Genomic DNA, 12,139 nt, shown 5'->3' on the forward strand with positions numbered 1-12,139 from the left:
GAGTATAATTATATCCCCTAAGAAGAAGAAGCCCGTCGTCTTCAAAGGAAACTAATCAGAGACACTCAAAAAACTCGAGAAGAAAGAATATTTCATACCTAGCACGCGACTGAGCTCGTTACATTTTCACCTCATTTGCCGCCAAAGTTTTTGCACGTGGCGCACGTCATTCATCATTCCAAGAAGCTAAAGATGTCTCGTGCCACGATGGCGATAGAAATGTCAATGAAGTCAACTGGAAATAGCTCGGCTACTTACTTATTGAATTTGTTTTATCTGAGCATCGTATAAGCCCGGGAGTTAATTTTATTAAAGGATTAAATAAATTATGATATGGTGTTTCGATCAGATATTAATAAGAAATAGATAGAAAAGTGTTGTGACATCAGTTAAGAATTTACCGTTATACTTTCAGACACAACGAAAGTAAGCTTGAATATTAGAATTGCGAAAAATCACACCGCTGTACTTTGCGAAGCAATCCAAAAACGAATTAAATAGTCCATTCCGAGAAACTACCCGCATACCCTGTAAAAAAAGCTTGCGAAATAAGTAAGCTCATCTCCAAACAGAGAGAAGAGAAAATCCAAGAGTTTGCAGTTTGCCCGATGTATTTCCTTTTAAAATTGAAAAATTCCTCTAGACACGCTTCGGAGGACGTGATAAACCTCGCTGTCGTTTTTCCCTTCGAAGAGCATGCAAGAGATGGTAGACTTTGATGCGAAGGAAAGCTCAGCTAGGCGCGTAATTTTGAATCGCGTCGAGAGGAATTCGAAAAAAAAGATGCTCACACGACGTTATTTCTCAATAGTTATTTCGAGAGAATTCCTTCTTCGAGAGTACCAGGAATTTATATTTTTTTCAGTTTTATTTATTTTTAGATTTAAAAAAAATGTGAATCTTTATGAACGTTATTGCCAGTGGTGCTTGAACATATAAAATAAACATGCTCTTTGTAAATTGTACGCCCATGCAAATTACGCAAATTAAATGCGTAATAATTGGTTCGACATAACGACGAGCAGCAATTAAAAGACTTTCTACCGCTTAAATACGATTTTCAATTGCATTGGCAAACGTCAAAGGATCGATGTGATTTTTTAATTCGCTTCGCTTGCTTTGATTAAAATGTTTGTACATGTTTGCAGACGATTCATTAATCAACGAAGATGTATGTACTTTACGGTGATTTCAGAATTATCGGATATATTCTATATGCATACAAATATTCAGTACGTAAATAACGAAAAACGTATTCGATTATATATTTTTAATGTTCGAACCAAACTATATAAGTCTTTTACTTTTATTTTTAATAGCTACAAATGAACTTGTAAAACTTTAGAAACAACAATTGAATTCGGTCATATTTTGTCAATTTGAAGTTATAATACATTGAAAATATCGTAAATCAATCTAATGACACAATAAAATAGTCAATAACATAAATAACTTGCAAAAGTCTACAGATATAAATCCCAGACTTCACTCTTTACTAGGTATATCAAATAGTAAAAACTGAATTTCCATGAAAAGCAATACTTACGTAGTATTAAGAAAAGGTTTTCCGGTCTCCGTCCTCTTGGTCCTGGGCTCGCCTCGATCGTCACGGTAAAACGCATAGAGACTGACGGAAAATCCTAGGGCGTGGAGTATTTCGTGTTTGACGGTGCTCAGCAACGTTTCCAACTCCTGGGGCTTCGTGCTGATGCTTTCCGGGCAGAGGTTCGCGTGACCTGCTATCGGCCTGCGATTACAAAGCAAATGTAGTTGAGATGAGGGTTCCTTGTTTTCCGCGGAGGTGGGAATGATGTTTGCGCAAAGAGAGAAAGAGAGAGAAAGTGAGAGAGAGAGAGAGAGTGAGAGCGTTCTGTTTGTTATAGATATGAAGAAATACTTTTTTTTTTCTTCCAGTTTTTGAAAGGTACATTTTTCATTTATTATCTGAGTTATTTAAAAGAGATAAAATTGACTAAGAACATTATTCTAGGAATCAAAACTCGAAAGCATAAATGCTCCAACGATTATTTAAATTTTACCTTGTTAGCTGCGAAGTGCTTTTATTTTGAAAACTAAATTTCCATCGAAGTTTGAAGCGTACAGCTTTATTTTTCCAAATTCACTATTCGCGCACTTTTAGGTGTAAACAAATTGAATAGACAGTACGTTCAAATCAAGCTATAAATTTTAGAATCAATTTAATTATTATTGGAAACGAACACTATCGGATGACAATAAGTTGATTTATGCTATCGGGATGACTTAAACGAATTCAAGTCCAATCTTACTACAGAAATTGTTCTTCGCGTAATATTCCAGTAACTTTTAATAACCCCATGAAGTGAAGCAATATCAAATGGAACAACGCTCTCGTTTTTATCGTGGTGGGAGAGAAAAATTTCATAAAAGGGTATCTAATAATAGAATTTCAAATCAAAAAGCTTTACGACTGGAAAGCCCTTTAATAAAACATTTAATATGAATAGGATCCAGGTCTGGCTGTAGCCGCGCCGAGAAGACGACGGAAGTAAAAGAAGACGAGGCAGAAGCACCCGTTCAGTTCAGTTATCCACGAGACGTCAAAGGGTTTAAAAAGAATCCGGTGAATTTTAATTTCGCTTCGGGGCAGTTTCTTTTATTATTTTAATGCGCGCTCTTAATTCAGGAGACATCGTTTAAGTGGATCATAACCGTCCTTGGCTTCGGTTTCAAAATGAGTAGCATTGATAACGTTTTTCTGCAATTTCGAAAAATACGAGCTTGTATTCGCTCGACAAGAATAGATACACAACTCACCGATCGAGGGCAGCTTCCTGTTGGCAGTGGGCGGCGTAGGCAACGGTAAGACCCTTTTTACATCTCTCCGTGGACATGGCAGACACGTAGAAGACGAAGTCCGCGCCGTTGATACCTTCTCCAGGGACACTAGCTGGTTCGACACGGCAGTTGAGACCCGCCTTATTGCATACTCTACAAGCCTGCGCGAGAAATGGTATTTCAAAAATAAAACCAAGCATATATGTAATCTCCGAATGTTTGATCAGCCCTACGAGTTAAGATAACTCGAGAATGAAAAGTGAATGCGGAAACTCACATCGAGATGCTGCTCAGGTACGACGACTTCGCCGCACATAGTCTCTGACCTGCACGTGTCAATGCAGTGCGTCAGATTGTCTTTGACGAACACCTGCGTGCTCTGGCATTTCCTGCAACGAAAAGTTACAAAATTATACCAGATGCATACAACAGCGACTCGTGCGCAATCGGCCGATTTCATCCATTTCCATATCAGTCGCAAATTGCAAATCACCGTAATAAACCTCCCCCAGCCGTAGACTCGGAGCCATTCAATTAAAGGGAAAGGCGAGGGCATTATTCCGCGCGATCTCCGGCTGAAAATTCGTGGATAAATCACCTGGAATCGAGATTATCAATTGTCTCGTTCCGCGGAGAAGAAAATCGGTTCTCCTCCTTCTCCTGCAGACGCGCGCGCGCGCGCGCGATTTCGTCGAACTGTGCTCTTGGCAATAACCATTAACAATGAATCCCTTGGCACCGGCAGAGCGAAGATGAAAATCGCGAGATTCTTATCCGACCTTTTTTCTTCCTGCGCTTTTCTGTCCTCTTCTTTTTTTTCTTTCAATGCCGAACGAATCGCCGGATCTGCAGCCGGGGGAGAGAATTTCTGCTCGCGCGCCTTCGTCTTCCTTTGTTTTAGTTTACTTTATTCTATCTGTCTGCAGAGGAGAAAAATGAAGCCAGGGCGCTTTCATTTTTTGATGCAGGAATGTCTTGAAGTTTTTTTCGAATTCCTCGAGTTAACGGATGACGAGGGCGAATTCTCTTGGAAGAATTTTTTCATCGCTAATTGATGCTCAATATCAGACGATAGAAGCTTAAGAAGACGATAGACACAATAAAATACTTATATCAAACAATAATTCGAGATAATGTATGAAACAATTGATAATCAACAGACAATGTATCCATAGTAATTTAATCTACCCCAGTGGAAAACACTATCTCTTGAAATCGAACGTATAAAGCCTCATCTTCTGGAGAATGATCTAACTTTCCTCGATACATTTATTCGCTCACTCAACCGGTCAGTGCTCCGAGCAAAAAAGGTCAATAATTGTGCCAACATTTTCTTTCCTCCCCCTATAGTTTCTACTATTAGATGACTGTGCACATTTTTTTCAGTGAAGAGACACCGAGATAAACAGTCGCTTTTTCCGGAGCTTCTAGTCGCGATATCTATTGTATAGCATGTCTGGGTTTAGAGAAGGAAATGGGTTCACGACGTTTCCAATTTTGGCTATATTTACTAGTGATGTTTTCTAATTTTGGCACAACTATAAACGATTCACATCGAGCGAAGGAAGTTGCAATTAAAGGATGATATGAAATCGCATTATCACGCAATTGAAAGTGTATGGAATAATTTATTTCTGTATCAACCGTGCGCCAAATACAATAAACAATGAATATGATTTCCCCCTCAGTACGAAATCTCTCGTAAGTATCCCGGAGAAGAAAGAACGAAATCGCTCGTAGCGCGACGCCTCGCGATGTCATTTTTTTTCCCCGCAAAAACGTCGATGAACTCGTCGATCGTCCGCGAGTCGCTCACGATCGGCTTCCTCTCTTCGACCGGGCCGCGCATCCTAACACATATGCATGCGTCACGTGTGTGGCTTCGACTCACGACTCACGACTCGGTCATTACCGGAGCCGTATCGCCTTGTCGGCACGTTTCCCACACGTGTCGGTAGCTAAACTGCCGAAACGCGACGTTACACGCGCTCGTGACCAAGTCTCTTCTTGCGCGGAGCGCCGTCGGGCCGAAGAAGTTATAAAGAAGGACGGGGCGCTTTGGTATAAGTATGACTTTCGAGGACATCAGATGCAGCTCGCTTCTCCTCTTGCGGGCCTTTAAGGAGAAAGTTCTGCGTCTGATGGGCGATTGATCGGTCGAGATATTGCCTTTTATTTGCAGGTGCTTTCGCTGTCGTGTACGAGATATGCTATAGCTACTTCAAAGTGTTGAGGAGAAACAGTAGTTTGCGATGACAAAATTTGCATAAGAACATCTTCTATTCCCAGAGTGCTTCCTACTCTCTCCGAGTAAAATAGTGAAATTTCACTGATTGATAGTGCATATGCGCTAATTTATACAGTGAAAAGTATGCAACTGCCAAATAGTGACTATTCACTGAATGAATTAGTGAAATAGTTACTGCTTAAATCAGTAAAAATGTCGGATTTTAAATCGATTAGAAATGTACACTGAGGATCAAAAAAATTAATTTCTTTCTTTGTTTACTTATTTTAGACTTATTATTATACATTTTTATTAATTTAGTATGAAAATTATATTATTTAGAAACAAAGAAATGAAATTAAATTTCTTGTCGGCGGCGGAATTGATAGTCGTGCGTGCTATCCGTTTACCTAAACTGAACTATTACGTTTAAAATTTCATATCTTATATATTAAGTACTTCAACATGTACAAACTAAAATTAATAATAAATAACAGCAATTCATAAATAATAGCATAGTTTGGTTTTTATGCGCAGCACATAGAAGGAAAGCAAGCGGAGGTCATAATTTTTCATCTAAAAACAAAACCTCAAATCCACCTACCCTATAAGCACCAAGAGCTCTTCAATTAAAGGTTATACTTTCGAACGATTCTTCACGAATAAATAAATGTCTTAAGTATGCAGCTATCTAGTACGCTACATAGTTTTTCGTGTCTAGGTATTCGGGGTCGGCGATGACGAACTCTAGGAAGTGCGCTCCGTAAATTTTTGTAAAAGGCTCACTTTTAGACGTCATTCTCTAGCTTTATAGAGTTGTAGGAAGGATGCATCGTTTCGAAAAGAAAAAAGCGGATTCTTAACCTCAAAATTAAAAAAAATTTTAATTGACTACTCGAATGGAAATTCGATGTTCGAGCCCCACGTATGGGGCGAAATTTTTGTCCTTTTCTCTCGAAAAGCCTCCCTTTACGAGATATCGACGAAAATTGCATTTTTATATGCGGGCCCTGAATCCCGACATCGGCGACCCTCTGGGCATCATCTATTTGCGATTCGTAATCTTACTTTCTCCTGACCAGGGATCAGTTTCGAGAGAACTCCCTTAATAAATATTATATCCTTGCCCTCGCTTTCCCCCGATGTTCAAACGTATTAACAAACATTTTTTTCCTATTAAAACTTTGCTGCAGGGGGTGAATGGGGTATGTGGGTTTAAGAGTTTCAGTTTTAGGATCGCTCCTCTCATTTGTTCACTGTTGAATAAGTGAAATCAGATTCACTTATATTCAAAAGTGAAATTTTCACTTGACAAAATAGTATTTATGTTAGCGTTTCACTGATTAGAATAGTCATATAGTGATTTTTTCACTATTTCAACAGTGACAAATGCGTTCACTGCATAAAAAGTGAAAATTTTCACTGTTTTACATAGAGAGAGAGAGAGAGTATCAAAAATCCTACCCGGCGATCGATCCTCATAAAAATATCGCACCAAACGTCCGATGGAGAAAGATCCGAATGATACTATAAACCCTACATTAATCTTGCGTTAACTGGGCGAAGCCAGTAATCCGCACTGGAGCTGCAACAGAATGGATTAGCATTGATTAAAGGCGAGCATTAGAGTTATTTCCAATATCGGTATCATTACCAACGGGGTAACGTGGCTTCGACGTATTAGAATTATAACGTCAAGTTAATGCGCTCCCTATATAGCTTAAAGGGGATTTATAAATGTCGATATAATGGCGAGCGATATTGCAGGCCGTCGTCGGTGTCTGTAATTTTAATGTCAGAATGTCCTTCAATACCAGATGACGGCTGCATAGTACTCGTACAGTTGATTGAAAATTCGATTTTTTGCAAAGTCGAGATGCTTGAAAATTTGTTGGTTATATTACTCATGACTAATAGTAACGTACACGCCCTACGTCGCGCACGAGTCAGAATAATAATGTCTCCAACTTGGGCACAGCCAGATCGAGTCGAAGAAACGCGTAAGTATAACATTCTCGCGAGACTCGCCGAAAACGAGGAAGAAAAGTTGCGCCTCTCCGGCAGCCGTTTCTCAGCTGGCGCAGCTGCCGTTATGTAAGATTTCATCTCTCGCGCACCCGCGCTTTCACGTGCGCTGTGGAATGTTCAAGGCATTGCTGACTATATACGAAGAGAGCTTATATTCCTTTCGAGAAATGCCATTTTCTGAAAAATGCACATCCGTTCCATTTGCCGGAGGCGGTGCCCGATGAAATTACGCAAAAAGGAGACGCTGACGTTTGACGCGAGCTGACGCCGAGACGAGAGTCTCGCGGGGCTATGACGTTGCTATAGGTGTATATACGAGTGACTTGACTCTTTGAGGGAAGTAACGAACGGATACCTATATACGCTTGTCGACGCTGAAATGCAAATCATTTCTTATTCCATTTTTCAGAGGTGATCGATTTTACCCGATTATCGGATCTGCTTTTGAATTTATTATAATATTATTTAAATTGGTATTGCACGAGTCGAACACCCGTTCCTATAATTATACAAAAGTTTTATAAAAGTAGAAAAAAGTTCAAGTCTATTCCACACAGTGTCAAAAAAAAAAAAAAACGCTTCCGAAAATCCATCACCTCCTCAAGAAATATTTTCTTTTCTCAAAAGTTCATTACTCTGCAGCGAGACCTTCTCGCAGTCTGTGTAGGTATTCGCGCGAGAATCAATATCAGCACTTGGAATTTTTTCGCTCTACACTATCGAAGCGTGTAGTGAAGAATTTTCGCTTCTCTCCTGCGACGCTTGCTACGATTTCGAAGAGAAGATGAAATGATGAAAAGATACTGGAGTTTATGAGAAATTTTTGACGAATGTTGTAAAAAATGGATGGATAGGTTAAAAAAAATACGTGTATTATGAGTACAATAATATTTGGAATTGGGTCGTAGAATACAAAATTTTGCGAGGCACAATTGACTCAACGTCGTTCGTCGGATTACTTCTAATTACATAAATATACATTGTCCATTCAAAAAAAACACACACACACGCGCTATCGTTAGACTCAATATCTCTCTTATTAAATTTATAGACGATCAAATCGTTTTCACGCTTCTTATAGGTCAGACGACTCAGACAATAAAATTACTCAATTATTTCTCACGATATACCGCTCCAACGATGCTCGGCGTTCTGCGAGGTAACATTGGTGTTTTGGACAGGCGTTTGGACCTTACGAATATGACAAGATCGGAGCCACGTCTCGTCGGACAAACGGATAAAATTCTTTTCGGGGCTAGGATTCCCTGGTCGCCTCCTCAGAGCGGCGCGTTTTGATGAGTCACAAAAACTATATAGGAGCTGATTACAACACGTTCGAGCTTCTATAACGTTATACAATTTTTATTCAGCTTACCAATTTTATTTTTCTTTGTACGTATAATATAAAGGGTTTTTCAGCCCGTATTACTTCTGTCACAAGCGCACACTGGCATATGCGTGGCCTAGGGAATACTACCTGATGCCTATGTCATCGTCGCGAAGCTTATTGACCGAGTGCGGGTAGTTCGCGAGGCAGTCTCCGAGAAGTCTCTCTCTCTCTCTCTCTCTCCCCCCTTTTTCCCAACTTAAATAAAGGAGTGATCTTCGAGCTTCTTGTCTTTTTCTTGTGTCCTTTCTCTGAGTCCCTGGGCACCTCTCCAGCGCTCCCCGTGGCATTTCCAATAAATATTAAATTGATTCGAAGCTAGGTAAAATATGATTGATTGAAATGCTTGAATATATCAGGATTCAATTGTCACTATCGCAGAGTTCATGCATATTAGATAAAAGTCGAAAAAAATTAATATTAAAAAATTATCAGATTTCGATTCTGTATACGGATGGAAATAAAAACGTAAATCAAATTAAATCTAATCTAATAAATCAGTTCTTCAACGGAGTTAGCACGGATAAAACGGCTGTCCTACATACTATTCTGATATACAACTCATAATGAATACATCTTCGAACAGCAAAATCGGATTGCTTTTGAACATCTCAGTGTTGCAATAATAGAATTCATCCGAAAATTCGACGTCCGAGAGGTGTTGGGATTTATTCATAGCGCCGGAAACTTGATTAATGATGCAGCTATCGCGCGTTCAACGTTCGACGACTGCAGCTGTAGTCAGGTATGCGAGACGAGGCCGTTCTAAATTATGAGCGGCGCGGCTGGATTCTGTCGATGAGGGCATACGCAGCGTACGTTAATCGCGTGTTATTGCCGGGCGAATCCTAGTTACGCGAAATCAGGGGCTTGCGTTATGAAATATTCCATTACGTGCATGTGGATGCGGGAGTGCGTGGCTGGGGTTTTATGTGCCAATGGGGATTTCTTTTAATCGAATCAGTGCGACTGGACCAACGCGTGTTATTTCAGCGATGAGTGCAGAATGAAGAATGCGCCTATAGTGAAATAAAATGATCATTACCCGATATAAAATCCGTGTTATTAGATACGACCACCCTTCGAGTGGGAAAACATTGTGGCTTGGATTTCGAGTTTCCATTAAAGTAGGATAGGGAACTATTTCATCGACATTTTTTATCAACACTGTTAAAATATATTAGGCCGATATCGGCATTGTCCGACCATACCCGACTATTTCTACTCGAGCCAAGTCATAATACATCCAAGTATTAACAAGAGTGTTTCGCTGATGGAAAATACAATTATATACAGTATACAGTTTGTTATCTGGATAAGAGCGCATGACTGCTGTCGCCTGATAATTACATCAAGCGTGCGAACTCGTACAAATAATCTACTATATTATACGCGCGCTCCTACAATAATAAACGATTTTCACAGAAATCAGTAATCAAAATTATTCAATTCGTCCCAGTTTCCAGCCAATACCCTTTCGCTCCCTCTCGACCATAAAGAATACAATAAAAATATAAAAATCCAAATAATCACCGGAAAAAATCCGCTTTTTCCCTGTCGATAGAGCTTATCACGGCAGGAGCCTGCATTTCCGTACAATCATTCCAAATGACCGCGCGATCGTGGCACATCATACATCGGGAACTGATCTCTGTATATTTCATTACCTAATGGAAGCCGCAGTCGCTGCGAATCCGCAGAAGCACACTTTCAAGCGCACCCACGCAGGCAACGCAGATTTACGCTGCTACATGGAGCGAATGTAAGCCCACATACACGTGCGCGCGCGCGCGCACACACATCGACATATCCAGTGCGGCAAGGCTGCTTTTAATATCGCGCGCTATCTTCACAAGCGGTGTATCGCGAAAGGCAAAAATAACCCCTTAGTAAGTGAAGCGCTGGGTGATGGGGACGGAGGGAGAGGAGGGGAGAGGAGGTTAAGTAGAGCGCTGCTATCCGATAATTTCCTTACTCCCGGTAGACTTAGCTCCGAGTATTTGGATAACGGATAAGAGGATCGAGCGGATTTCGAGCGGAAGTTTACGAGATATTCTGATGTATGTGTGTTTTTCATAATTTATGCACGTTTGAAGCTTTTCGTCGATTGCGTTCTCTTTGATTTTTAACTGGTCGTTTATTTATTCTTCTTATTAACGCATAGAAGCCCTTCAAACCACCGTTCGCCACAATATATTTACATTGTAAAAGTTTATTCAAATCAAGCCTGCTGAGAGCCGGTACGGAATAAAGCGAAGGCGCAACAACGTGGCTTATTCACAAAGGCTCTTCCTCGGACAGAAGGGGAAAATGAAGCCAGGATATGGATAACTCTCGCGCGAATGACTCGCGTTCATTATTTTCGCTGAGCTGCTCTCGAGATCATTTTTTCTCCGAAAAAAAAAGAAATTAGTCTTGACTTTTTTAATAACGAGTTCCGGTGTCTATTAGCGCTATCTGCATCTCCTAACTGTCCACACTAGCTTTCAGTTTTGCAAGGGGTAAAATGACCTGACGCTGCTCTGCCTAATTGAGGTCCTTTGCCCCAGGTAATAATCCGCTGGTGATTGCAAGGTGGTGATGCTTGTTTTTCCGGGAAAATGTTTGCCTATAGCGAGTGTCAGGTTCGCTTTAGTTTGAAGTATAAGCCTTGGACGTGAAGTTACGCGCGTTTTCAATTGCAGGTTTATTCCCGTATCCTCTTTGCTACTTTTGTAAGCGCAATGTTTGTAATACGTTCTTATCCCTTACCTTAACAGGTTTGAAAAGTTTGTTTTTCTCTCATTTATGAGAGCCGATCTCGTATACTAGCTTACGAAATTCAAGATAATCTTTCAAAAGTATAAATGTATGCTGAATTCTCACCCCTGCGTTCATAGGAGCTTAATGAACGAAATCATCAACGGCATTATCCGCGAAAAGAGTGTAAAAGTGTAACGAAATAGCAAAGGGAAACGCAATATTACGCGCCGACACGCGAGAACGTCATAAAATTTTTCCCGGGGCCGCGTCACTCCTCGCGCTCGTGTACACAATATGCACGTTCACGTAGTCGATTTCTTCTTGCGCCCAAGTAACTGCTTCTTCCCCCTCTATACGCCATTTTTCCGTGTCTCCTTCGGCCTCGCGCAGACGTTATTCCCGTTATTAATATTAAAGACCTGCCGTGTAAGCTGTTGTGGAGCACAATTATCCTATTATGTTGTATTTCGACTTTCGCTAAATACGATAATGCGACGTCTCGACGTGCGAGTCAGCTTTTAAGTTTTATTAGACGTGTAATGCTGCTGGGTTTTCAGTTACGGAAATTTACGTGAGTTAAATATCGGCGGGACTGTTTTAAGTTTTACGGTGTAATACGGTATAGTAATATTTTTTAATTTACAATATTCGAAATATTTTCGAACAATCCATATATTTCTGGTATTAATCGATTAATTAGAAGGGAAAGCGTCAGAACTTATCGGGGATTAGTTGAATTGAATTACTCGTCTCAAACGTCAATAATGCACCGATGAGAAATTCCGCGCCATTAAAAAAAAAGCACCCGTGATTTTCATTACCCATAAGATAGTCTATAAACTAGCTAGTAAGCTCTCGGTGCATACTCCTATTGCAATTCTTATTTCAACAAAGCTCCAAAGTGGCGAATCCGACAAAGACGAAGAAAAAAACTTCTC

At 40.2% G+C, this 12,139-nt stretch overlaps 1 protein-coding gene across 6 annotated transcripts in view; it reads right to left on the reverse strand.

Annotated features, from left to right (window-relative positions):
* LOC100118215 (leishmanolysin-like peptidase) overlaps positions 1-12,139 on the reverse strand; it is a 260,868-nt gene that overhangs the window by 7,614 nt on the left and 241,115 nt on the right. For all 6 annotated transcript variants that reach the window (XM_031929174.2, XM_032599520.1, XM_016985169.3 and 3 more), the window contains 3 exons: positions 3,095-3,206; positions 2,797-2,978; positions 1,547-1,747 (listed from right to left, as the gene is read on the reverse strand). In XM_031929174.2, the coding sequence (XP_031785034.1) occupies positions 1,547-1,747; positions 2,797-2,978; positions 3,095-3,206 (495 nt within the window). The remainder of the gene's footprint in view (positions 1-1,546; positions 1,748-2,796; positions 2,979-3,094; positions 3,207-12,139) is intronic.

This window comes from Nasonia vitripennis, chromosome 4, assembly GCF_009193385.2.
Source record: "Nasonia vitripennis strain AsymCx chromosome 4, Nvit_psr_1.1, whole genome shotgun sequence".
Taxonomy (NCBI): Eukaryota; Metazoa; Arthropoda; class Insecta; order Hymenoptera; family Pteromalidae; genus Nasonia; species Nasonia vitripennis.